This window comes from Mustela nigripes, chromosome 3, assembly GCF_022355385.1.
Source record: "Mustela nigripes isolate SB6536 chromosome 3, MUSNIG.SB6536, whole genome shotgun sequence".
NCBI lineage: Eukaryota > Metazoa > Chordata > Mammalia > Carnivora > Mustelidae > Mustela > Mustela nigripes.
Window position 1 is genome coordinate 96326356 of NC_081559.1, and position 27465 is coordinate 96353820.

A 27465-nucleotide genomic window follows, 5' to 3' on the forward strand; every position below is an offset into this window, starting at 1 on the left:
AAAAGAGTACATTTTCTGCTTTATTATACAAATTACACAAAACAAAAATTTTGTACTTGATCTTTGTCTGGCTTGCCATTTGAAATATTTAGAATTTGGGCTTCAGAATCTTACGTCCTGGCCGTTATAATATACATCTTCCTTTTCAAAACATAAAGCTTTTTACTGTTCCTATTATTGCAGTTCACTATGATTATTGTTATCTCTTTAGATTTCACTTTAACTTTTATTCTTTACATATCACTTTCATTTGGTTTTGCCCTCTTTTTCCCTCTAGCCACAGGGCACGAGTTTCTGCTGAAATGCCCTCTTCTGTAAAATCTCTTACCCCTTATTATCTGATGCAGCCCTCTGCTGACAGCCCCCCACACCTCCCACAGCATTTTACAAAGATGGGTCATATACTTACAGTTTTGTAACTAGCTTTGCCCTAGACTAGTATGTCCAAATACCAACCTCGTCCCTACCCAGGTGATCTAAGACCCCTCAGACCTTCTGTTCCAAAATAGACTTCTCAATCTGTATGTATGTCAGAAACTTGCTCTTTATGCATTCTTCTGCCAACGGATGTTTCAGTTGTAAACCTATGACCGAGGAGTCGTCTTGGTTGGATGTTCTACTCAAGGGAGATCCTAGGGATAGAGGATGGTGAGGACAGACCTGTGCATACAGGGGGGCCCCATACGCCCTAGCTTTACCCTTTGAATTGGATCCTGGCATCCTAAAGCCTTCCTTGTGGGAAAACCATTGAGTCATTGGCTTCATTTAGAGTTTAGCGATATTTTATGGCCTCTTGGACTATGAAGTTAAAATTCACAAGACCCAGAAAGCATAAATTACAATAACACCTTTATTTTCTTGGCCAAAATGGTTTGAGTTGCAGGAATGTTTTCATTTTTATAACTCTACCAAATGTTTGTATGGAGGTTTGCTTCTTTTTACCCCAGGCTTCAACACATTCTAAAAGAGGGCTTCACAAACTATCTTGGGCCTCAGAGCCACCCAGGGATTTTATAGAAATGCAGATTCTGACTCAGGAGGTCTAGGAGGGGGGAAGGTTTGTACATTTCTAACAGGTTTTAGTACTGCCAGTATAGCTAATCCTACAGACCACAATTTGTTAAGCAAGGGTATGAAGTCCTTCTGGATGTTTTTTTGAGTTCGTTTTTGGATTTAGTTCCCGCGCCCCTCAAAAAAACAAAAACAAAAACAAAAACAAACAAACAACAAAAAACTCTGTGATAGACACATTTCATTTTTTACCTAAAAAATTTCAAGCAACTTGAAAATCCATGTCACTTACTGGGCCAGTCTATAAATAATTGACATTATTTCAAATGTCAATCCTAAAAATCAGAATCTGTTGGTTCAAACAAGATGCAAAACAATACATCATATAACATGAAGTTAGCTCCCCAGATGAAATTCTAACATGATCTGAATACTAGCAAGTTGGGTGGCCAACTTATAGCCTGCCTAAGACTTTCATGGTTTTAGCACTCCAAGTGATGCTTCTTGGGAAATGCCCCAGTCTTGGGCAAACTGTGACAGTTACAGCAGCATGGGGAGGACTCTTTTGTATTCTAGACGCTTCTGTAATCTACACTCCCAAAGTAACTGTTTAAAAGACACAGTACTTCCTGACACGCAGGACTGTCAATGTTTGCCTTAAACAACAAGTCACTTGTCCTTAATTATTCCTCCTAAGAGGTAATCAGGCTTGGAGCCTTATCATGGGGTTGGAGTGCCTTGCCTGGGGTCCCACATGTTGACTGAGGTTTCAAGTTCTTTATCTATGCTCATGGTGAACACACATGTGAGCCGCTCACTCTCTTAACCAGATGAATATTTATTAAATTGGTTTTGGGGGCAATTAGTTTTAGTTTTGAACCTCTCATTAAGATGACTTATTAAAAGCAATCAAACATCCAAAACCCTTTCTTCTATTTTGTGAAGCTGAATACACAGGTGATAAACAGGATATATTTTAAACATTCTGTCTTTGGAAAACTGAATTTCACCATGGGTTTACATCTGGAAATGTTCTTCACATTTGCTTGTTTGTTTGTTTGTGGTTTTTGGTGGAATATTAGTTATCTTACCAGCCATGATATTATCAATATTGTTTGAAAAATTTACCTCACATTTGTTAAAATTTACTAAAATTGCCTGTAAAAGCAAACAAAGGTCATACAGTAGCTTGTCTTTCTAGTGGGATCGTGAGATAAATGACACAAATCCATTCTAATTGGATCCAGAAATCCCTGGGCATTTGGCAATTAGTAGTAACAATTGTTCCATTAATAATGTATAATATTCCTAATGCCAAGTGTGTTATGTGTCATTAAGCAAAAAAAGCTCTGAAAAAGTCTTGGTTTTAAAAAAGAGCAAGCTTGAGTGTGGTCAAACTTCAGTTTTGTGATGATTCAACATGCGAAGTGGATTTATTAAAGCCTGAAATCAAACTGTGCTTCCAGAATGTGAAAGAGGGGTCTGGCACAGTGTTCTGCTTAAAATCACTAACTGACTAAAAAATGTCTTCGGCCGCAACCAAGTAGTAGGCATTAGATACGGGTCATCAGTTTTCATTGGAATGGTGGCGATGTCAGTTAGTATTTGTCAAAACCCTAAATACCTTGTAGTAAAGTATTGCAACAGACTGTAAATGTTCTCCTTAGACTCTCTTGGAGAAGTGGACATGGGGAACTGGATAATTGCCTGAGAAGATACCTGATGGAACTGCTTCCATGCAGAGATGCTCTTGAGTTTGGAACTTATCCCAAATTAGATGTATTGAGATCACTGAGCTGTATTTTGCAATTCAAATATTCTAGCACTTTCCACAGCAACCTCCTAGGCTCCCCTGTGGTGGGATCCTTTGAATGTTCACACATATGTGGGGGGTTTTGTTCTCTGGGGTATGAAGCCATAGTAAGATTAGGTAGAAAAGAGACCACATGGGGCATATTTGAGAGCTGTGCTTTGATGGTAAATTCACACTTTGAAAAAATCCCAAAGTGAGTAACTTTTGAGGCTTCTGATCCCAGATGGTGCTAAAGACCACAGCTTAGTGTTTCTCAGTGGCTTTCCAAGTCTGTCTGTATTATGTAAAAGACATTAACCATTCATTAAATGTCAGGAAATTTGGTGTTGGAAAAAGTCATGGAGACATTAGAAGGGTATGTACTTCACCTATGGCTAAACCATTTTGTCCCAGATGAATTCCTTTGCCCAGGGAAGAATATTACTCTTCTGTTATCTGAATTCTTTTTTTCCTTGGTCTTAAAAATAGGCCCCAGGCAATGTCCTTTATTCCCTAGGCTTATCTGTTATTCCAGAAACCTGAGGAAATCATCCCTGTTTGTAACACTAAGGGATCTGCAGGCTGTAGTTCACACTTCCTGTTAAGACATTGTTGTTCAAGTGCTTAAGCTTAGAAATGGCTGATGATAAGACTCAACAAAACAATATGGCAAATGGCTATCCCATTTGGTTTGATATTCTGCCCCTCTTTGCCAGGCTGTAAGATGACAGATCTCCTTGTGTTGAGTTTAGGCTCCTTGAGGACTGAGGCCAAGTATCCATCATCCTTGTGTCTTCCCAGATCTAGCCTGACCCATCTGAGATGGCACCCTAAGTGCGGCCATGTCTAGGAACTCTCTGGTCCCAGTCACTGTGTCTCTCAGCAGCCAGCCTGTAATGGGAAACTCTCCTGCTCCCTGACCTTTGGCATCATCTCACATACCACACTGTCTTGTCTGTCCCTCCAACTAGACTCTGGGGATCAGATCTTTCATTTTTGCATCTCCAGTGCCAAACGCAGTAGGTACTCGATATGTGTTGAGACAAATGAGTGAATGGAAGGCTCTTGGTAAAGAATCGCTGAGCTGAATTGAATAGAGCGGGCACACCCTCTAGCTATCGCTGGGGTAGGATTAGTGCAGGTGATGTAATGTAACTTGACAAGGTAGTTAAATATTGACAGGCAGGAGGAAGCACACTGGGAATGTTCAGAAAGAGGAAAGGAAGGTTTGACTGGGGCTGTCAGATCAGAGAGCAGAGGCGGGAAGGAGCCAAAGCAACCGGCTGCTGTATCCTGATGACCCAGGAAGGTCGCTTGCTGGTGCACTTGGCTTCTGCTTCAGCAGAGGTAAGGTTTGGAGCCTGGCTGGGAAGATAATGGGTTGTGATGTGAGTAAATGCAGACTCTGTGCCTGTGGCTTGGAGATGGCTGGCATCCCAGACGCTCTCTGCTGGCTTCCCCTTCTTGTACAGCTCAGGCTGATCCTCATTTAAGGCAAAGAACATGAATTCCATTTGAGTCTGTCTCCTCTCACCCCACCTGACCACACTCCCATATGATTTGTGCTTTAATATAACCTCTTAAGGTGACTGGGGTAGGATGCTGGTGCATGCGTTTGGAATGCTTAGTTGAGGACTTTGTCCATATGAATTCATTTGTAAGTGCTCTTTGATGCTAATGATTAGAGACATGCATAGCAATAGGATTAGGAGGTCATGAACATGTTCAGTGCTACCTGGGTGCCACTTTTTATATGCAGGGGTGAGGCGGGGAGAGAGACTGACGCCAGGCAACATTTTTAGCTCTTCTATCAACTAAAGGAGCAAGCAGAGGTGAGGTCAAGGAGAATATCAGCTAAGTGGGAATATGCCAACAGACAGCAGGCAGAGCAATGGTTTAAGCAGGTCTAGCACTGCATTTAGAAAGGGAGAGAGGTCACCTTGAAGGAAAAAAAAACAAACACCCCATCTAATTTGCGAAAGACTGTTTAATCAATTGGCATGTTTCAGGTTAGTTTTTAATGAGAGAGAAGCATGTGTCATTCTTATAATTAAATAGTCACATGCACCAATAAGAAACAGCCAAGGCAAGTAGTCTCTGTTCAGTTCCTTCTTTTAGAGAAAGAGAATATGCTGTATGTCCAACAGGGGTTCAAACTCATCTTCGCAGATTAGGGCAGCTTAATGTCCATGAGTCTCTGTTTCTTCACCTGTGAAACTGGCAAAACGAAGCCTCTTGGCAGGTTATTGTGAGGCTTGAATAAAATAAGACATATAAAACCACACTGGAGTCAGCCTGGTCTGGCGCTGTTCCCTCCAAAATATTTGCTCCCCTCTCTCAAGTTCCAAGACTTATTTTCTTGGATCTCTTCTTAAAAATAGCTTTACTGAGATATAATTCACATACCATAATACCCACTCATTAAAAGTGGACTATTCGGTAGTTTCTAGGGTATTTTCAGAGTTGTGCAACCATCACCATTACTGGTTTTAGAATATTCTCTCAGCACAGAAAAAAACCTCATACCCATCAGTGGTCACTTACAATTTCCTCCCAGTATCCCCAGTCAGAGGCAACAGCAATCTTCTTTCTAAATCTGTAGATTTTGCCTGTGCTGGACATTTCATATAAGTGGGATATATATAATATTTATCTTTTGAGACTGCCTTCTTTGACTCCCCATAATATTTTCAGGGTTCATCCGTGGAGTGACATGTGTTAGTACTTCATTTCTTTTTTATTGCCAAGTAATATTCCATTGTGTGGATCTGTAACATTTTCTTTCTCCATTTCTCACTCGATGCAAATTTAGACTGTTTCTATTTGGGGGCAATTATGAATAGTGCCACTGTGAAACTACATAGAAGATTTTGTGTGGATGAACGTGTCCACTTTTTTTTTTTTTTTTAAGATTTTATCTTTTTAGAGAGAGACAGCATGCACGCAAGCACAGCGGGTAAGGGGAGGAGCAGAGAAGGAAGGGAGAGAGAATCCCAAGCAGACTCTGTGCTGAGCATGGACCCTGGTGCGGGGCTTGATCCCACAATCTTGAGGTCATGACCTGGGCTGAAAACAAGAGTTGGGGTGCTGAACCAGCTGAGCTACCTAGGTGCCCCCAAATGTGTCTGTCTTTTTAGTTTAGTTGTAAACTAGGCTCTTCCAGCCCATCTTCCTCAGAAATTGTGAGAAAATTAGAAAATCCTGGGATAGGGGGCTCAGTCAGTTAGCATCCAACTCTTGGTTTTCGCTCAGGTCATGATCTCAGGGTTGTGGATCAAGCCTCATATCAGCCTCTGTGCTGGGCATTCTCTCTCTCCCTCTCCCTCTGCCCCTCCTCACCCTCCCTCCCTCACCCTCTCTTAAAAAGAAAAAAATACTGGGGTAGGCTACCTTTCTCCATGTAGAAGTTGAGGAAAATGGCAAAATGCTCATCTCTCCTTCACAATATTGTGTCATGATAGTGGGTATTTGGCACTGTTTAAAGTCTTAACGTGAAAGTGGATCATATAAACCAGCTTCCCCTACTAGCTTATGTGACCTTATATTGTCTTGAGTTTTTTATACATAAGCACTATAGGATCAAGTGTGGCTATGCATGCACGTAAACGTGTTTTTTGTTTGTTTGTAGAAAGAAATCATGGTTTTGCTGCTTAGGACAACAGAAGCATCTTAGGGAAGGGAAGAAGTTGCAAAATCAAATTTTCCAACAGTCTAGGGAAATGAGATAAATAAATGAAATTCATGGCTGAGATAAGCAACTATGGGACATGATGATTCATTCTAAATCACGCATGGCCTCACTGTTGTGGAGCCGTTAGGGAGTGGGGGTGATTATGGCAAACCAGAGAGCATGTGTCCTCTCTAGAATGGTCAGAAACCATTGGAACTCCAGCTGTTTGTTCTCATGTAGGTACCTGAGCTTATTTGATAAGGTCTAATTTTTTCAAAGCAATTAATTTTGATTTTTTAAAAATTCACTTTGTGGTCCAAATGAAACATGCCTATGGATCACATTTACCCCACTGGGGATCCGTTGGTGAGCTTTTGAGTGTTGTAAGTCATATTACTTAGTGACCATAATATTTGAGGGTTAATTCCAGTATTGTCCCCTGACTAACTGCATTATTTTTGGTTTATCCCCATTTCTCTGACCCTCTGTTACCTATTTGGAAGGAAAGGGCATTTGATGAAATGTGCTCACTTGGTCTTTTTACCGTCCTAGGCTGTCATAAGGACAGCCCCAGTTCAGGGTTCTGTCTCTGACAGATTATGCGCAACACATTATGGACAGAAACATGGCTTTCCAACTGATGACAGCCTGAAAAGGCAAGGGTTGCTCTAAACCAGCCTCCTTTACCCCTTCTATAGTGTGGGTCTACTTGTGGCAAGACCTCCCAACTTTTGGCTGAAAAGGTCCTTTATTTTTCCTTCCTTTTGGAAGGATATTTCTTCAGCAAATAGAATTCTAGATGGACAAATTATTTCTTTCATTGTGACCAAGCCTGTCCTCAGCCCGAACTCACAAGGATTTAAAAAAAAAAAAAAATTTCCATCACCTTATTACTGTGTCAAACACTCCGTTTATTTTTTATTTATAAAAACCTACCTATTACCAGTACCAAGGGCCGTGGAGTTCTCTTGTTTTGATATTTGCGGATTTCATGGCGAAATACTTCCAGTCACAACGTCCAAATGTAGCCAGCCCACAGCCCCAGGAATGAAAGCCCCGTGTGTTTGCCTTGCCCTGGCGCATACCACCCGGTTGTGCCTTGATGTTGGGCCGCAGACCCAGGAAAGCAGGAATGAAATCACAGCCCGGGCACCAGCGTGAGTGGCGCTCCTCAGTTCTCTGTTTGCCCGCAGGATTCTTCATTTTTCTCATACAGAGGCTGGTGCAGGAGGAACTTAAAAGAATACCAGGAGAACCATCCTTTTTTCTCTTTGGGAGTAGCCCTGAGGTCTGAACAGTCTAATGACCACATACTTCTGTTCAGTAGACTTCATTCCTTGCATAATTCGTTCCTCCAAGCAATCCTGTGAGGTAGGATGGAGCTGTTGTCCCCACTTGACCGTTTAGAAAACTGAGGTGGGGTGCTTGTCCGAAGTCAGAGTTGAGTAGCTGCAGGGCAGAAATCAGGTTGCCCATCACCGGACATACTCATTAGGCCCTTGGCCTCACAGATAATTTCTGCCTCTGCTGGAGATGCCATTACAGCAAGGGCTAAGAAGTCCCATGTAGTAGCTTCTAACACTGTCCTCTGAGAAAACATCCATTGTAACGAGTGGTTTGTGAAGGCGCAAATCATGTGTTGCCTATATGTAAGGAAAGTGGGCCTCAAAATTTCTTCCTGTCTGCTCCTTGCATGGAGGCAAGTTTGCGTTTGAAATCTTTGATGGAAAAGTCTTAGTTTTAAAGTAAAAAAATATATTTCCCGTCACCAAGTTTAGCGTTTATAACAACAGCCCTCTCAGTTAAATTTTTTTTTTAACGAATTTCAAACACATTTCTCACATGGCAGTTTACATTTATTTTCTCCTATGCCTTTTCTTCTCACAGAAAATGCCGAGCAGCTGGCCACACTGACGACATAATAGCCCTCCGCCATGCTGGTCTATTTGACCCGTTCCTTCCCCAGCCTTCCCTTCTCCAGGCCAAATAATACCGAGGCTACTTAGCCTTTGCTCCCAGGTCCTATTCTGCTATCCTTTGATCTGCATTGTGGTCTTCTGAATCCTCCCATTGAAGGCGTGGAGGACAATAGCTCCATCTTGTAAAAAGTGCACTGAGGCCTCTCAAATGAGAGGTCACAAAGCCTGGGGCTTCCATCCCAACCCCTCGGATTAGCATGTTTCCCACATCATGCGTGGTGGAGTTAGCTCTCTCCTTCTGGAAGGACACCTGCCACTGGTCAGGCACTTTGCCAGCTGGTTGGCAGGCTAACCTCCTGAGCTCACAAAATCCACCTGAGAAAGTGAATCAGAGGCTGATTCCATGCCGTGACACCTTTAGGAGTGCCCGAGGCTCGCCTCCTGGGAGAGAATAGTCTGCGCCTTTGGGAGGAGGTGGGGAGTGGAAGGCAACCCGGGGTTAATGGGAAATCGCCATTTGGGGTTGTCACAAATCATGAGATGTTGGGCGAGCTGACCCTTCTGGCTCCTCTGGGGCCAATGTAAGCAAAGTGCCAACCGTCGGGGGCCAATAATAGGAAAAACCAGATGAGTCAAATCGAAGAGGAAGTGGTCCTTACAAGAAACAAAGCAAACAAAAGAATATTTTTTTGGTTTTTTTTTTGTTTGTTTGTTTTTTAATTTTAAAATATACTCTCTGGGGCAAAAAGAAAGATATTTTCATTATTCACATTACAGTGTAAGAAGAAAAGTGTTTTTCATTTTAAGCAACATTTTAAAAGCAGAGTATCTGGCAACCTTTTCATTGAAACTTGTTTCTTACTGTAATTCTAAGCATTGCCCCACCCTTCGATACAGGCAAACCCAAATATTTGGCAGGGAAAGGGGTTTTGTAAATTAAAAAGATACTGCACTTGGAGGCCTGTTTTCTTAAACTTGAGAAGTTGCATGTTGCTTTGGAAATAGAGTTTTCTTCTTCAGGATAAACCCTTTTGATCTGGGGATTCAGGATGTTTCTCACACAAAGCATAGAATGGCTAGTCTAGACTGAGCCGAAATCTTATTGAGTGATAAAAACAGAAAAACAAAACAAAACAAAAAAAACACCCTGCCTATAAATGCCCTGCAGAGAGTGGCTGTTTCAGTGCGATACCAAACTGACTTGTTTGGATAATGCCAAAACCGATTCTTTTCAATGCACACTAGACCTTTCCTCTGCAAATCCAATTTAACAGTAGAGGGGAAGCTCACATCTTTCAGAGTCAAGGCACTCTCAAGAGGCCCGTGGTGACCATTTGCTATGTCCTCTTAAAGACAGCACAGAGGACAGCTTCTCTTCCCTTCTAAAAGTGCCACGCTCTCAGAAGTCCTGAGACGTTCTCAAATGTTGAAATATTGAAAAATCGTTCCAGAGTGCATATTTTTTTGCTCTATAGTCTCATAGATGATTTCTGATCAATAAATCCGAAAGGTGTCTCTACTGAGCCTGTTTGGAATTTAGAAAAGAGAATACATGTGTTTTTTAGGAGAGGATGACCAGAATGAAATGTTCACTGGTTTCGTTCTATGAAACAAGGGACCTCATCTGTCCCGTTCCCCACTGGACCTAGAGTCCCATATGGCCCCTGGCACAGAGAATGGTAGCCCCTGGTTATTTGTTTAATACGTAATAACCTGTCACGTCATGAAGAGGTAGGGGGAGCCTGAGGCTTATCCCAGCCACACAGAAACCTGAGATCACTTAGTAGCAGAGAGGAGAAGCACAAAATGAAAAACAGAAATATTGTATTCACTGTGACAATTGGTATAACTCACTTATTCTCAAAATCGAATCACACTGCTTACCATGTACCATTCCTGCTCCCAATGATGTCTTATTTCTGCTTAGCTAACCTCATCTCTGGGAATCAAAACCACATCTGATTTCTGTCTATACCTCTATCTATCCCTATATATCCATTCAGAGTAAATGCATAACTTGAAAAATAGAAAAAAGAAAAATAGGGTTGCTTTATTTTTTCCTCAAAAGCTTCAAGAAGAGATTGTCTGTGTATACAGAGGATTTGTGGCCCGTGACAAAATATTCAAATACGAAATAAAAATACCATTTTGAGGTAGAGCTCTATTTGGGGAATTAGAGTTTCCCTTAATTAACGAAGCTGCAAATTATTTGCATGTTCTGCTGCCCTGTGGTCAGTGGAACCCCTGGTGACCAAACACACTATTCAAAGTGAGAGCCAAAGCCCCTTTGACCTTTCCATGTATTGTCTGAGGGAGCGATGGTCAGCTGTCTCCAAAGTAAGCTGGGCCCGCAGCTGCTCTGCCAGCTGGCGGTCACGCGCACGCAGCAGAACTTGGAGGGGACCCATGGCCTCACCAGATGCCTTATGGAGGGCTCAGTCGATGCCCCACACGGTGCAAACTGATTCCATATTTCACATAAAATGCTTGGGTTTGCATGCCATCACCGATACTTTCTGTCTCACAGAGCGAGCACCTCACATTTGTAATTTAATTTTCCCAATGCACGAGCTGTGGTCAGATCCACAGCCACTGGCCACTGCCAGTGCCCAGACTTCTGGCATTTTGCAAGGAATTCCAGATGTACGGTCTTTTTGGCTGTGACATGGTGTAAATGGCAACATTAATAACCCACTTCTGCCAGGTGGGGCCAAGGCAGCATCAGTGGGGACCACTGGGTTGAATTCGCTTGTGCAACCCGACTGAATCAATCTGAGGGTATAGTGGACAGAAGCAGCTTGGTCTGCGTATTTACTGATTTAGGAAACAGCTAAGCACAAAGGGGGCATATTGTGGGTCAGAGTTCAACACCAGAGAGGAATGAGAGAAACCTATCAGTGAATCTTTGACACAACAGAACACTTGAGGGACCATTAGCCAGGACCTACATCTGCCCCTGAATTTTAAATGCAGTTTAGCTCTCTTGGTAAGTTAATTCATGTGTTAAAGAATATGTAAAAATATCAAGCTCTGTCCCCATGACTAGTTGGTGTGCCCTAGTATTAAAGCCGTAATAGACCCCTTCCAGAGGAAATCTGATTTTTACAGCTAAAATTGTGACAGCATCATTAGGATGGCCTAGCCAGGAAAAACTACGACATTCTAGCGTGATGGGCATGGTAAAGGGATGAAGGTAGAGAGACGGGCCTTATACTGAGCAGACTAGGGATTTCTACGAAGGATCTTTTAATAAACACAAAGGTGGACCTAAGTATGAATCAATTTCATGCTTTTTTTTTTTTTTTTTTTTTTTTTTAATGTAGCAAGGAACGACCTCAATTTATCCTTCCTGTCTTTACCCACTGGCTCTTTTGCCCTTTGCTGATATTGGGAGCATTGCGTTGCCCTTGGGGTAAATGATTCCAGTTGAGCAATTTACCATGTGAAAACCAAAGGGGACAGTTTTTTAATGTGGAAAATGTTTTAACCTCAGAAAACCAAAAGGCAGACTCAATTTGGAATGACACCCTGTCTTTGAATCACGGTGAGCCCCTATGACGAGATCCAATTAAACCATGTGTCCACATATTCTCAATTTGGGTAAATGAGGCCTTACCTAATTCTTATTTCATAAATAATTTCAGAGCACTTGTGGCTTTAAGAACTCACTATATTTTATATGGGTCCTGAGTTATGACAGAAATTGCAATAGCGTGACATTTAGTACGGCATTGATTTTTCTTGGAACCCATCAGAAGTAGTTTTGCAACTAGAGAAGTATACAGTAATGATACCTATTATGTGCACAGCCCCAAGGGAAGTGGGATAGTCAGGTGTCCTTATATTTTCATCCATGATGCAGTGCTAACCCCCAGACAGATTGTACAAACTCGGATGACCTTTTGAACTACTGAGCTTTCAACTTCATCACTCTTTATAGAAGCGTTAGGAAAATCTAGTGTCCACGGAGACCAGACAAATAATGTAAGTAAGCGAAGTGGCCTAGACACAGAATGAGGGACAACGTCGATGTTAGAGCCCATCTTGGGGAACCTGATGCTATTCTGCTTCCTCTGATGGGTACGATAGGCTAACGTGTTACTGCAGGACCACAGTGTGGGCCCCGTGTTGCCGGATCTTCCAACTCTTAAAAGCAGCTAGGAAATACGACCTTTATATAAAATCATCTGTTTATAAAGGTTGCTTCATTTAAAAAAAAACCAAAAAAACAAAAAACTTCTTGTTTTGAGGTAGTTATAGATTCGCGTGCAGGTGTGAGAAATAGTGCAGAAACACCACTTGCACCTTTCCTATGATTTCCCCTGATTGTAACATCTTGGGCATTCCGGAAACTGACATTGACACAGTACATTAACCTTATTGGCTCATTCTTTTTAAACTCTGTGCAGACCGATCACAGCACATGTGAGGGGCAGAGTGGGCCTGTCTGACTACTTCTGCTGCTTCTGTGAACGACCATCTTCCTGCACTTAGGAGACCAGCCCATGCCTTCGGGTCCTCAGCTGAAGCTAGAAAAGCCGTTTAGAACTTTGCTAGAGAGTGAACCTCTCCTAGCTCTTCCTGCCTGGATGCTTTCCCAGTCTTCCAGTCTGAATTTCACTCCCTCCCTGTCTGTTTGTGTTTGCTACTCAGGCTGTCTCTGACACGTGTACCTCCTAGCCCCGGGGTGCATCCCATTTGCTGGCCTCCGCTTCCACTTAGATTCCTTCAGGTGGGCCTGTCCCTGCAGGCTCTCTGCACGCACAGGCATCTCATATTTGCTTTCTTTGAATGACCTCTCACCTCCTTCTTCTCCCTCCACCCCCAACGCACACCGAAGACAAGTACTTCAAGGTGGTGGAAACCCAAAAGAGTTTGCTTGTGCTGGAATTTTGAAATGTCAAATATTTATTTAAATAAAGTGAGTCATGATTTGAGGATTACAACTATGGAGTCGTTTTGTTTTTATAACATCTGTCATAAAAAGTCAATTTTTACTATAAATGGCTTCAAGACCTCTATGATCTTTTTAAAAAATGCCAATAAAGTCTCAGCATGTTGGGGGCTGAAATATGCTTCTAGATTTCTTTCTACTTTGTAATAAGTGCAGGAAAGAGGTGGAGTCCGCCGTGAGCATTTCTTGATTGTTCCCACTGACCTTGACACCTTTTCCAACCTGAGTATAGAAATCGTTCCCGGGCCATTCCTGGCCATTGCTGGTCAGCATGACAGAAGGTGGAAAGAGGCATTGTCAGAGAAGAAAGCTGAGTAAAGGAGACCAGAGCCTTCCGACCAGTGTCATGGTCAGAATGTGGGGTTCAGAATTAGAAAGAACATGTCAGGGAAGAAAAGAGGGACAGAGCCTAATGCCCTTTCAGCACACAGGGACCACTATGGCCTGTGGTGGGTCACAGTCTGGAACCAGCAGCCTTCTCCCCATTGGTTGATCCCCCAGGAGTGTGTGTAAGCGGTAGTTGGAGGTGGGAGTCATGAAGCTTAGTTTGAAGCTCCTTCTCAGATGGCAATAAGCATTCTCATCTAGCGGAGCTGGTGATTGTGAAGTGTGACCGTATCGTGGAGAGCAAGGAGGGGAAGAAGAAAGGGATACAAAGAACAGATTCAACAAGCCCAAAGTAAAAATCCCTTGAGGTAATTGCAGTTGATCCTTGAACAAGTGGGAGTTAGGCGTGCCAAATCCCCCACATAATCAAAAATCCGAACATGATTTTTGACTCTCCAAAACTTAACTGCGTTGACCAGAAGCCTTACTGAGAACATAGACAGTCAATTGACATGTATTTTGTATGTTGTATGTATAATATACTATATTTTTACAATAAATAAGCCAGAGAAAAGGAAATGTTAAAACCATGAGGAAGAGAAAATACATTTACAGTACTATATCCTAAAGAAATCCACGCATATGTGGACCCATGCAGTTGAAACCCATGTGGTTCAAGGGTCAACTCTCCTTCATTTTGGGGCTCCCACACTGTTAAACTAATGACTTATTGGACTTACACTTCCCTTACCAAGCAAAAGAAGAAAATTCTAGAAGAAATGAGCTCAGTTGTTCTTGGGTCCCACCTGCCTTCTTTGCAATGAGACCAGAGCACACAAAGGCGTTCGCCCTGTTCTGTTTTGCACTATCTCTTCAAGCCCTGTCCTCAATTTTTTTTTTAAGATTTTATTTATTTATTTGACAGAGAGAGATCACAAGTAGGCAGAGAGGCAGGCAGAGAGAGAGAGGAGGGAGCAGGCCCCCTGCTGAGCAGAGAGCCCGATGTGGGACTCGATCCCAGGACCCTGAGATCATGACCTGAGCCTAAGGCAGCAGCTTAACCCACTGAGCCACCCAGGCGCCCATCAATTTGCCTTAGAAATCAGAGTTTCCATGGGTCCTAGCCAGTGTCACCTGCCTCTCCCCACTGGTCCTCATGGAAACGAGTGGCAAATTCGTGCGTGGACACACACAATAGTCCTTTGCCTTCCCTCTGATGATCCTTCTCTTTTCCCTTCATGGCTCCCCCGAGCCCTGCGACAGCTGTCATCACCTTTTCAGATGGCACGGTCTCCAGCCAATATCCAGCAGCCCTGCCTTTCGGTACTTAAGCCAGAAGTACTATAAAGTTTACCGAAGCTCTTTCCATGACCCCAGGTATGTCTCCCCTGTCACCACACTTCTATGTTGGACTCCTCAGCAGAGAGGAGTCTCATGGTGAAGGCTGGGTCCTGTTCTTCCTGCTCCTGGTGTGCGTCACAAGGCAAGTGACAGAGGCTTCGGACTTTGGTTCTCACATCTGCAAACAGCAATACTTTTGTAGGGGGGAAAAAAAAACCTGAGACTAACAGAAGTGAAGGAAACTGGTCCAAGGCCTCCCAGGTGGGTCAGCTCTGCCAGCACAAGGAGCAGACATTATAGTGGTGGAATTTCCGATACCCCTCACAGACTGATCTCCCCTTGTGCATTAAAGTACATCATTTAAGGCCACTAGGGTGCCTCAGTTAGTTAAGCGACTGCCTTCAGCTCAGGTCGTGATCCTGGAGTCCTGGGATCGAGTCCCATATCAGGCTCCCTGCTCAGCACTGATTCTGCTTCTTCCTCTGACCCTCCCCCTTCTCCATGCTCGCTCGCTCTCTCTCTTTCTCTCTCTTTCTCTCATTCTCTCTCTGTCTCTCTCAAATAAACAATTAAAATCTATTTTTTAAAATATTTTATTTATTTATTTGACAGGCAGAGATCACAAGTAGGCAGAGAGGCAGGAAGAGAGAGAGGAGGAAGCAGGCTCCCCGCTGAGCAGAGAGCCCAATGTGGGGCTTGATCCCAGGACCCTGAGATCATGACCTGAGCCAAAGGCAGAGGATTTAACCACTGAGCCACCCAGGCGCCCCTAAAATCTATTTTTTTAAGTACATTATTTAAACCCCTGGGGGACCTTTTATTAAGGATTGCTACCCAGGATTCTGATTTAGTCTAGGGTAGATGTGAGGATCAATAGTTTGAAAATGCATCCAGCGTGATTTTAATATATAGCCGTGACTGGGATCACTTCTTCACATCAGTGGTTCTTCAGTTAAGCATCAGAATTGTGTGGAGGGCTTGGTCATACACTCTCCCTGAGCTCCAGCCCTAAAGTTTCAGATTCTGGAAGTCTGGGGTGGGTCTGAGAATTTGCATGCCCAGCCAGGTCCCAGGGAGGCTGCTGCCACTAATCAGAGCTGGAGACCACAGGTTTGCACATATCAGGTTGGAAGTTTGGCTGCAGGTAGCTTGTTACTACTTAACTGAGCACTGTCTAGGTATCAGGAGGATGGAGCATGTTCTATGATTTGGCCAACAGATGACACTGGATCTTCTAAGAACCTTTTGATTTAAGTATTATTATTCCCATTTAATATATGCAAGAAACTGAACTTCACAGAGGTTAAATCTGTGCTTCTCAAACTGGGATATATGGGGGTGTAGCAGGGATTATGGAAACCACGCAATGAATATCACATAACTTCCTGGGCCATGAATTTCATAGGCATCAGCCATACTCTGTGCTGAACAGACTTGATCAGTTCAAGAGGGAAATGTCCCTGTTACCTATGCATTGATTATCTTAACTTTGATGTATATTCTAGGCCAATGGAGCCAACCTGGTACTGTAGATTGTCAAATCATGGCTATAAATTCTGCCCATTCTGCTTCATACTTGACATGAAGAGGCAAATGGAGAGTAAAATGAGGCTTGAGAGTCATTATATTACCCTGAGGAGATAGTCTCATTTCAAAGCAACCTTGAGCCCTACTTCACTGGGTCTGTGATTGACTTTTATAATGGAGAAGATGGAGTTGCCTTTATTATAGCATCTCTAGTACCACTTTTATTAGTCATTAGTTCTGTTATGAGGACATTTCCTAAATAAGCTCTTACCTTATTTCAGTTATTATGTCTACGGAGTTTTTTGGGCATTTTGACACCAGGTCTGGTTTTATGAGTTCAGCCATATAGGTTGATCTTCCAGAGCAAAGTTGGAGTAAATGCATGTGTTATAAATTCATCTCCTCCAAGCTTCCCCATGGACACACACTTCTTCAACCTACTCGAGCCATGGGCTCCTTAATGAATCTGATGAACAGCATAGATTTTCCTAGACGAGTACAACAAGCAGACACACAGAGGGCCTTGCTTTTCAGAGCATTTGTAGACCACTGAAGCCTATCCACAGATCTTAGCCATGAGCCCCCGATTAAGAGCCCCTCCCCTATTCTGTACATTTCTCCCTGACAAGGTCTGTGACTGTCTGAACTTGGATCTGTGGTGTTGCGTAGACTGCCTGGCTAGGAAGGTACTCAGTCAGTGTCAGAGAATGAATGATTTCTGTTTAGACTGACGCAGTAGGAAATGTGTTTGAGCACTTGTACTTATTGTGACATAGATGTTGTGTTTGTAATAGCACATCAGGACATTGCCGTGTGACAAGGTACCCCAGGACCTCTGCTGGCTGCCCAGCAGGAGGAGTAGAGGGCATATTCTGTCTGAGTCAGACTGTAGTACAATGTTACTGTATTCTGGTCGCTGGCATGAAGTCTGTCCTAGCTGACTCATTCCCTGAGATTCCTCTCCTTGACTTGGGGCCATGAACACTTACTCTTTGGGCTTAGGTCATCGAAGCTGCCTCCCACTATTTCTTCTCTTTATTTCAGGTTGTTTGCTATTATCTTGGCTCAAGGTTTGAGTCTCTGAGCTGGTTTCCATTGCCAACTTGGCACAGGCAGGGAACATCCTAACCCTGGGCACAGAAGTCTGGATGTCTTTAGGGGACAAAGCAGGGAGTATAATCTCCATGTTACGAAATCACAATTTAAAATAGTTTAGACCAGTGTGATGGGATTTTATATATGTGCTAGTTAGTTTAAACTTCAACTTAAGGGATAAGTAGATTTCCTGTCATGCCCGGGTGGCTCAGTGGGTTAAGTCTCTGCCTTCGGCTCAGGTCATGATCTCAGGGTCTTGGGATCGAGCCCCTCATCAGGTTCTCTGCTCAGCAGGGAGCCTGCTTCCTCCTCTCTCTCTGCCTGTCTCTCTGCCTACCTGTGATCTCTGTCTATCAAATAAATAAATAAAATCTTAAAAAAAAAAAAAAAAAAAGGAGGGGGACAAGCAGATTTCCTAACAGAGAATTCTCATTCCACAGATGGTCAGTCATACTCTAGGGACAGCTTTTATAAGCATTTTAGCCAGCTACCTCTCTGTTAATACCTGAGGTTCTGTGAATGTCAGGATTTGCTTATATTTGTGAAATTAGTGAATTTCTAATTAGCTTGACAATGTCAGAAACAATCTTGTTGGTGAAGTTCAAACAATCTTGTTGGTGAAGTTCAAGGTATCAGAATTCGATTTATGTGGATTAGTTGTATATGTGTATATATATATATGTTTTATGTATATGTGTGTACTTGGTAAGTTATATCTCTATATATCTGCATATATATCTATACCTTCATATAGATATAAGTTATACATATGTATCTATATCTATCCATCTATCTAGAGAGTATGAGAGAAGGAGGAGGAGGAGCAGGAGGAGGGGAGGAAGAAGGACCCGGAGAGAGAGAAGGAGAGAGAGACTGGTTGATTGACTGTTTGAGTCACCACTGAGTAATAAACAGGGTTGAAGACTAGTAAAGCCGGTGGCTTGCTCCTTTGGGGACGATGCTTGAATGTTGTCTCCTATAAGTCTTACGCCCAGGCCTTGTAACAAAGAGTTACAATTGCCCAAAGTCCACTAAAAAGATAAAAGCATAGTGTCACTGGGATGTTTGGGGTCTGCCTCTGGAAAATCTTTCATGACAGGTGGTGAGAGGAGCATAAATAGGACCAAGATATGGGGCTTCCTTGAACTTGCCCAACAGGTTCGGAGGCCCATTTTCCTGCCCGCTGGCTAATCCATGTTTACTGGATAAATATTTACATATGTGTAGGGACAACAGATCTAGGTTTGCTTTCATTAAACTCAGTAGCAAGGTCATACTTCTTTGGGAGATGTCATTATCTACTGAAAAGGACCTCCATGTTTTGTGTGACCAAATTGCCTGAGGACAGTTCATAGCATTCCCACTCTATGGCAGACTTATTTTCAGGAGAGGTTCCATTTAATAGTTTTTGCTATGGTAACAACCCGTAAAAACGTAGTGGGTACAACAAGCAACAATTATGTGTCATTCATGGCTTGTTGGGTCTGCTCTGGCCCTGCTGGGTCCCCGCAGGGCTTGGCAAGTCTTGACTCCACCCTGCGGGATGGGCCTGCTTCTCCCAGAGCCCAGACTCCAGCCGCCTCCTGACCTGCTATTCAGCGCGTGTTGTCCACATGGGGGAGGCGAAACACAAGAGGGGCAGGCAGAAAGGCTCTGCTTAGAACTGCCACATGGTAACTTCTGCCCACACGTCACTGCTCAAAGCCAGTTCCATGGCAAATCCCAAAGTCCCTGGTGGCGGGAACTGCTTTACCCTTACCTAGCAGGAGAGGGAGGAAAGTTACGTTATGAACAGATAGCTTATTCTGTCACCTTCCAAGGTAGGTCATAACGGCTTCCTTTGTCTCCTCAGTCAACAATGGGATGTCAGTTCCAGTCAGTTCCTTAAGCATTATCAAGTAGGTGTTAATTACCATCCATTTGCAAGATGGGAGTGAATCAGAAGCACGGCCTTGGCCGTGAGGAGCTCTCAGTCTCAGAGAAGAGACATGATTTCTGCCTCAGAGAACAAATAGGTTTACCATGGAGCGCCATTCAGACTGAGCTGAAAAATATACACATACTACACACAAAGAGAACACAGACTTTGTGTCACCCCCAAACCCACTGTACAAATAAGAATGGTGGGCCCACTGTTGTTCTGGGGTAACACCACCTCCAGGAGGGGGGAGACCAACAGTTCCATGACTCCCCTCTTTGTAGTCACACCTCCAATCAGATGTTTTGTCCCTACTCAGCAGTGAGAAGAAGACTGCAAAGTACACTAGAGGGCCAGGGCCAGGTCCTAGCTCCCCCGTGGGCAGGGCACCTCTGGGCAAACTGAAGTTTTCCAGGCCCTCGGATTTTTTATTTATGAAATGGGACCTGTAAGGCCAGATCATGAAGTCCTGTGACCCCAGATACATAGATGGAGTATGATCTGCCTCTGGGTTCCCTTTGGCTTAGATCCCTTCCTATTAGGCAGCTAAGAATTATGAGACTATTCCCACCAATCCTATACTGGCTAGTCCTGAGATCCTGTATTCCTCCCCCTCCCAAATACCACTATAAAATCAGGCTCCTTCAGTCTGTGTACAGTGTGTGTGTGTGTGTGTGCACGTGCGCACGTGCGTATTTTAATTTATCGTCTAACAGCAAACTTTGGTTTTATTGTTACATGATTTGAAGTTTAGGAAAAGGCTACATATTCAGTTTGCAGGGTGTTCTGCATTTTGGCACTGTCTGGGATGGCACCGATGGGGTGTCTTTTCTCGGGATCGTCAGTTGGATGGATGTTTCATAGCAGTCAGCTCAGGAACCAGATAGACGCTCTGTCATGGCATTGGACTCTTCCAAAGAAGCCCCCGGCTCTGCTGACTGCTGGAGTCGCCTTGCTGTGTGCTGGGGTGCAGGGGTGTGACTGGTTGCCTCCCGTCCCTCTCACCCACCCATCCACCCTTCCCCAATCCCAGTCCCCAGGGCCACCCCCTGCCAGTCTTCTTCCTAGGCTGGCTGGATTGTTTTGGATGCTGTGGAAAGTCGATTTTTCTTCAGTGGAAACTGGGCAAATCTGGTTTAGACTACAAACCACTCAGGGTTTTAAAAGAAAGCAATAAGGGGACCAGGATTAGTCTGGTTTCTCTGTTTTCATGGTGTACAGACAAGCCCTAAAGGAAAACAACATAGTTATTCTGAGAGCAAACACCCATGCTTCTAAGAAAACGTGAAGGTTTACGCTGATCAGCATTGAACAGCACATTGTCCTTCCTTGCAAGTTAAGGCGAAATTCCTAGAGCCCTATTTTGTCTTTAATACCTGGCCAGATAAGCATTCCTTATTGTAAGACTCAGGCTCCTGCACTTTCCAGATGCTCTCCTATGAGTTGACTTTCTTGGCAGAACAGAGTGTCGAGAATCGAGTATGAACTTGGGGCCCAGAAATGCCCCATTTTCCTCTGTGGGGAGAATACTCTATGAGTATTCTTTATGTTGGATCTGAGACAGGGGAGCTCAAAAGAGTAGTCAGAAAGGTTGGAATCATATTAAAAATGGTGCTAAAGACTGAAGACACTCCTACCCGCCTTGGGAGAGAGAAGAGCCAGGTTCATACGAGCGGCGGCGCAAATCCTCCTGGAAGGCAGGGCCCGGTGGGTCTCAAAATGGACTTTGCTTCTTTGCTTAGAGGTTAAGGAGCTACACTGTGGCTTGGGTCAATGTGTCTAGGAATGCTCCAGTGTCCTCAGTCGGTCTGTCCAAGACTGTGCGTGCAGTGAGTTTACTCAGCAGAAAGCACTGTCGGCATTCCTGCCACGAATACATTCCTAACTTTGATCTTTTATTAACCTAATTAATCATTAAACTTCTTTTCTCATTGAATTCTTTTCCCTGTTTTTCAGTTTCTGCCCCTTCCCCCTCCCTCCGTCACCTTGTTCCTTCCATCTTTATTAAGAGTTTTTATTGTTGAACAAATTGGTGTCCTAAGGGCAGACCCAGCCTTGAGTAAGAGGATGGAATGGGGAAGTTCCTTGAGAAATCTTCCCAGCTCCCTCTCTTTCCCCCGTGTCACAGCTTGTCCCTCCTGACCCTGGAGTCCAGTACTTTCCCGCTGGGTTCCTGCTCCCCACACAACCCGCTCCCCTGCTAGCCTGCTTCTCCTTATCTTCCCTCACAAGAGTCCTTTCTCCAGAACCACTCCCCAGCATGCATCAGAATGATTCACTCTTGTAGTGCAAATCTATTGAGCTTAGTGAAGGGAAATTGTCTTCATTCATCTGGGAGAGAAGAGAGTCACTGTATCAATACTAAGGTGAAGCTGTCTCAAGTCCCCTCTTCTCTCAATAGTTCAGCACAACTTCTAATTTAAGATGCTGCTATTGATTTATTGATGACATGTGTGATTAAATAAAATCCCAACATGCAGAGAAAAGATAATAGACCAGAGCTTTGTTGAGGGTGCTTTGTAAAGGCAGTGGATCTTCAAATTAGGGATTTGATAGACTTGCAGATTAGTCCCCCATAGTTTGGGTCCTATCAAAGGGTGGCCTTTTTCCTATTTTACCAAAAAGGACAAGTTATGAAAACAATTGTTGTTAGTTAATTAACTCAGTAAAGCTGAATTGAGCACCTATTTTATTATGTTCTGTCCTAGATACTAGGATATAGTATTAAAGAAGAGAGACAAGCCCTTGCTCCCACGGAGCTCTACCTCTTAAAGGGGAGACAGCAGCAGTATATGAACAGCAGATAGAGGAAGATAGTAGAAAGAAAATTAAGTAGTGGGATTGTTAGGTCCATGATCAAAGGAGAGAGACTGATATAAAGCGAAGGTCAAGCAAAGCTTTATTTCGCGCCAAGCATTGAGAATCAAACCGACTGGTCAGGGCTGCCTCTTACAGAGAGGGCGGCGACTCCCAGCCTCACAGACTAACTTTCATAGAGCAAAGGCCATGTGGTTGAGCCTGGCCACACACAGGTAGCCAAAGAGGTTGCAACACACAGAGAAAGCTGCACAGTCATGCTAGGTCCCACATGGGTGGCCAGTTGAATTACAATTCACCCCATAGTAGTTATTTAAACTAGCCTATCACTTTGGTGAGAATTAGCACCCAAAAGGCGGGGCCCACACTCCTTGGTAGCTAGGGAGACAGTATGTGCTTTACTGATTGGGTGTCTCCACCTGACCCGACCCGACTCATCCCTGCATTCAGGCTGTGATCTCCACCTGACCTGACCCACCCTTGTATTTGGGCTGTTATCAGGGACTGGCTGTTCATATTTTACTGGTTTCCCAGACTTGCTTTTAAGTAAGTCCCCTGGGGGTGTGTGTGCAGGGTGAGTTTAAGTTTTACTGCATACATAACAAAATCACTGTTTTATGGAGATGAAATCGCTCTGGCTAAGTAGGCCCTTAAGGATAAGATCAGGTGGGACCAGGGGGAAGTTGTTTGGGGTAGGGGGCAGTTAAGACCTGTATAACAATTAAGATACTAATATATTAAGGAGACGGGCTTTTAAAGATCTGGGGAGGTGTGATCCAGGAAGAGAAACAATAAGTGCAAAGGCCCCGAGGTAGGAATGAAGTTGACACAGCTAAGAAACATAGAGGTAAATGTAGCTGGAGCATAACAAAAAAACGAATATTGGTAGGTGGGGCACCTGGGTGGCTCAGTCAGTTAAGCATGTGACTCTTGGTTTTGGTTCAGGTCATGATCTTCTGATAGTGGGATCAAGCCCCAAATCAGGTTCTGCCTACAGCATGGAGTCACCTTCAGAGTTTCTCTCCCTCTCCCTCCTGCTCTCTGAGTCTCTCTCTCTCCCCTTCTCTCTCTCTCAAATAAATAAAACATTTAAAAAAAAAAATTTAGGTAGGAAATGAAGCAAGAAATAGGCAGGAATAGTTTGTATTTGGCCTTGTAGATCATGCTAGAATTTGGATCTAGTTCTGACTTATAGTGGGAAGCCTGAGCATTGGTGGTGATCCCCCAGATGACCTCATTTGCATGATCTAACTGAGCACTTAAATGCTGCTGGAGAATTGATGGAAAGGGGTCAAGTTGAAAGTCAGTTCTGTTATCTGGGAGGAAAAATGATGGCTGGAGAGAGAAAGGCAAGGGGTCGTCTGCTATTAATATCATTTTTTAAACTTGATTAAAGATTTTATTTACTGAGAGGGAGAAGGGGAGAGAAAGAGAGAACAGAAGCAGGGAGGGGCAGGGAGGAGGAGAGAGAATCTCAGGCAGACTCCCCACTGAGCACAGAGTCCAGTGCTGGGCTCAGTCTCCCAACCCTGAGATCATGACCTGAGCCTAAATCAAGAATCAGAAGCTTAACTGGCTGAGCCACCCAGGTGCCCCTATTAACATCATTTATTAAAAGAGAGGATATATGCATATCCCGAAAGTCAAGACAAAAGGACGGTCGTTTGTGAGAAAGAACAATCGACAAACTTCCTTTGACATAATGCAAGCATAAAGAGATGTAGTTTCTCTGCTTATCAAATGAAAACTGCAACAAAATTTTAATTCCTAATATTGTTTTATTATGTTATCATGCTTTGCTAAAACTTGCTCAATGGGGCTCTCTATTTCAATGGTTCAATAAGACAGGGAGCCCAGAGGTCCATTTTCCTCTGAATCACGGTCAAAATGTTGACAAAACTGAAGCCAGTCCCTTTACTCATTCAATTCAGAACACTTCGGTTTAGGTGGGTCAAGCAGACCGGACTGGCAGGCGCCAAGTGTGCAGAACAGGGAGGCCCCAGGTGGAGGCCCTGTGCAGGAAAGTTTGCACCCCAGGTCTGCCAGGGGGAGCTCCCCTCTCCTCATACCCTGTCGGCCCAGCTGCAGGGCCCCTGTGGGAGCCCAGGGACTGAACAATTTGGTTAAATCCTTTCATTTTTTTATCCTCTGAAAAGTGACTTAAGGATGTACTAAAATGGCATGAGGCCTTTTCGATCCATTTTTTAAAAAATATTTATTTATTTGACAGAGATCACAAGTAGGCAGAGAGGCAGGCAAGGGGGGGCGGGGAAGCAGCCTCCCCACTGAGCAGAGAGCCCAATGCTAGATTCAATCCCAGGACCCTGAGATCATGACTTGAGCCGAAGGCAGAGGCTTACCCCCTCCCTTTTTAAAGATTTTCTTCGATCCACTTTATTTCAGGGAGAATATGAGACTGGTGAAGGTCGGGTGGAAGAGATCTTGTACCCAGAGTGGGGAGGCCTGAGAAGGCAGCATACGGCCAAGGGGCGACAGGAAGGGCCACTGACAAAAACGTTTTACAGCACCCTCTGTTCAAGCTAACGTCAGTATGGAGTTCTTAGAATTACATCAATCTATAGACTTTCCTGAAAATCTAATACATTTCACATGGATGTGAAATATAGTCATTTTGAACCAAGAGTTTTGTGTTAAATGCTAGACGTTTAGGTTTTTAAAAACTCAATAAAACATTGGTGGCTAGACGAAATACTTTTAGTGACTCATGCAAGAAATAACCCACAACACCACGTGGTCATACTTGTGTGCCACAGGCCATTTACTTTGTTCTTATGAGGTACTGGCTAAAGTAAATTTAATTAAATCAATTTCTGTTTCTTTTTTTTTTTTTAATACTGTGAAAATACCAATTGTCGCTAATAATCAGTGATGCATGGCATTTTAATTACCCATTACTCATTTTCTTTACAAAACAAATGGCTCAATCTTAATGAACTTAGTGTTACATTATTTGTTTTAGAAAGGAATTTTTGCAGAACCATTTTTATTAGTCAAAACCTAGTACAATCTTTGCTCCCTGAAGCGTAATCGACAAATCACACCACTGCATGGCTTTTGTCATATGATTTCATGTTCAAAGCTATTCAAAGATAAGTCGTATGCCACTTTAGGCTTGGAAATCTTCCTCCACCGGTACATACAATGTGACCCTGGTGAATTACTTCCACAACTAAAATAATCTTTCTGTTTCTCACAACTCACTAGAAAGTCTTAGAGAAATGTGGCGAGGTGAGTAAATAAGGATGCATTGCCACCGAAGAGCTCTGTCTTCTTCTTTTTTATTTGAGAGAGGGGAAGGGAGAGAGAGCACGAGCTGGTGGGGGAGGGGCAGAGGGAGAGGAAGACGCAGATACCCCGCTGAGAGGGAGCCCCATGCAGAACTCCACCCCAGGACCCTGAGATCATGATCTGAGCCAAAGGTAGTCACTTACCTGACTGAGACACCCAGGTGCCCCAAGAGCTGTGTCTTATATTCTACACTGCAGTTAATTTACTGTCCTGGGTGACCTCCAGCTCTTCTCTCATCTTGCAACAGCCCTATCTCTAAACCTAAAAGGAAGTCAGTCCTCTCATCATTTGCCAAATCCTGCATCCTAATCCAAGCCTTCAGTTTCCATCCACCTCTCTTCTCATCTCCTCCCCACCTCTGGGAAGACCAGTTACTCGGGGCCTAATTCTCAAGAGGTCTTTCTGGATGGTTTTGCCTTCAGTATCACCAGAAGGCTTGAGTGTGCATGCCCGTCTTGGACAAAACTACAATTTGCGTCCTTCTTTTTCGTACGAGGGGCCTCCTAAACACCTAGGGTTTCTGCCTTTTCCCTTATCCGTCCACCAAAAGTGAACCTCTGGATTGAATCTTCACTAAAATGCTCCAGATTATTAATTTGAAAGACACAAAGCTTTGAAGCATCCCCAAAGAAATAGTGTGGGCCACGGTGGAGGCTGACAGCATGGACCCCAGGAAGACATACCGGATTTCACAGTTTCCTTCCTTGAACTGGCTTAAGAGAAATATGGAAGACAGGTTTGGAAGACGTGAAGGATTAGTGCAGTTGGCCCAAGAGAAGGCTATAGGAAGAGAGGAGCTCAGGGAGGTAAGTGAGAGTGAAGACTTCCTTCCAGTGCAGAAGAGTTGAATACACTTTTCCCTATGAGCAGTGGAAGCCAAAGAAGGTGAGAGGCAAGGAAGAGGTTTTCTTTCTTTCTTTTTTTTTTTTTTAAAGATTTTATTTATTTACCTGACAGACAGAGGTCACAAGCAGGCAGAGAGGCAGGCAGAGAGAGAGGAGGAGGCAGGCTCCCTGCTGAGCAGAGAGCCCGATGCGGGGCTTGATTCCAGGACCCCGAGATCACGACCTGAGCCGAAGGCAGAGGCTTAACCCACTGAGCCCCCCAGAAGCCCCAAGGAAGAGGTTTTCATAAGAGCCCTGGTGGAACCCTGACTTGAAAACCAGGGTGGAGGGAACACACCAGCTACCGTGAGTCTCTAGTCTCAAAGAAACACTCACCCAAGCCTTCAGGGCTTTCCTATCTCTTCTTTGAGAAATGCTTGCTCTTAGCTCTCCCTTGGCCTGGCTGATGCCATTACCACTTAGTAGCCCTCCCCAATTTCAATTGAGACTTACTAATAAAAATTTTCCTGTTCTCCTATCTGCTTATCTTAATCTCCACTTCTAAATTCTCCTCATTCTGGCATATCTCCTCTAATAAAAAGTCTGAATATTATTCCTGCCCTACACCTGCACTTAGCTCACACCCCTAATTCCTTCAGTTTTCCATTAGTTTTTCTTACCAAGTACCCCATGTACACACCCACACTAAGTGCCTACCCTCCCATTACGCAGCTGCATAGAGACATCAGTATTAATTCACAGTACATCAAAGTTTCAGATGTGCCTGGACCAACAAAGCTGGAAGTCTACTGTGTGGGATACAGCAGGCCAAGGGCATCACCTTCGAGATCAGAGATTCCCCTATTGATATTTGCATTTTACTTAGAGAGAAGGGATGACAACTCTAATAGTGACAGATCATGCATTCATGAATATGGTAGTATGCATGGTTCTGGTGTTT

General features: G+C 43.8%; 1 protein-coding gene across 4 annotated transcripts in view; it reads left to right on the plus strand.

The window, feature by feature from the left end:
• NCKAP5 (NCK associated protein 5) overlaps positions 1–27465 on the plus strand; it is a 949833-nt gene that overhangs the window by 215671 nt on the left and 706697 nt on the right. The window contains exon 1 of one of the 4 annotated variants that reach the window (XM_059394409.1): positions 4024–4150. The exons of the other annotated variants lie outside the window; for them this stretch is intronic. Within the exon in view, the coding sequence (XP_059250392.1) occupies positions 4100–4150 (51 nt within the window). The 5' untranslated portion in view covers positions 4024–4099. Of the gene's footprint in view, positions 1–4023; positions 4151–27465 lie in introns of those variants that run through there. 4 annotated transcript variants of the gene reach the window in all.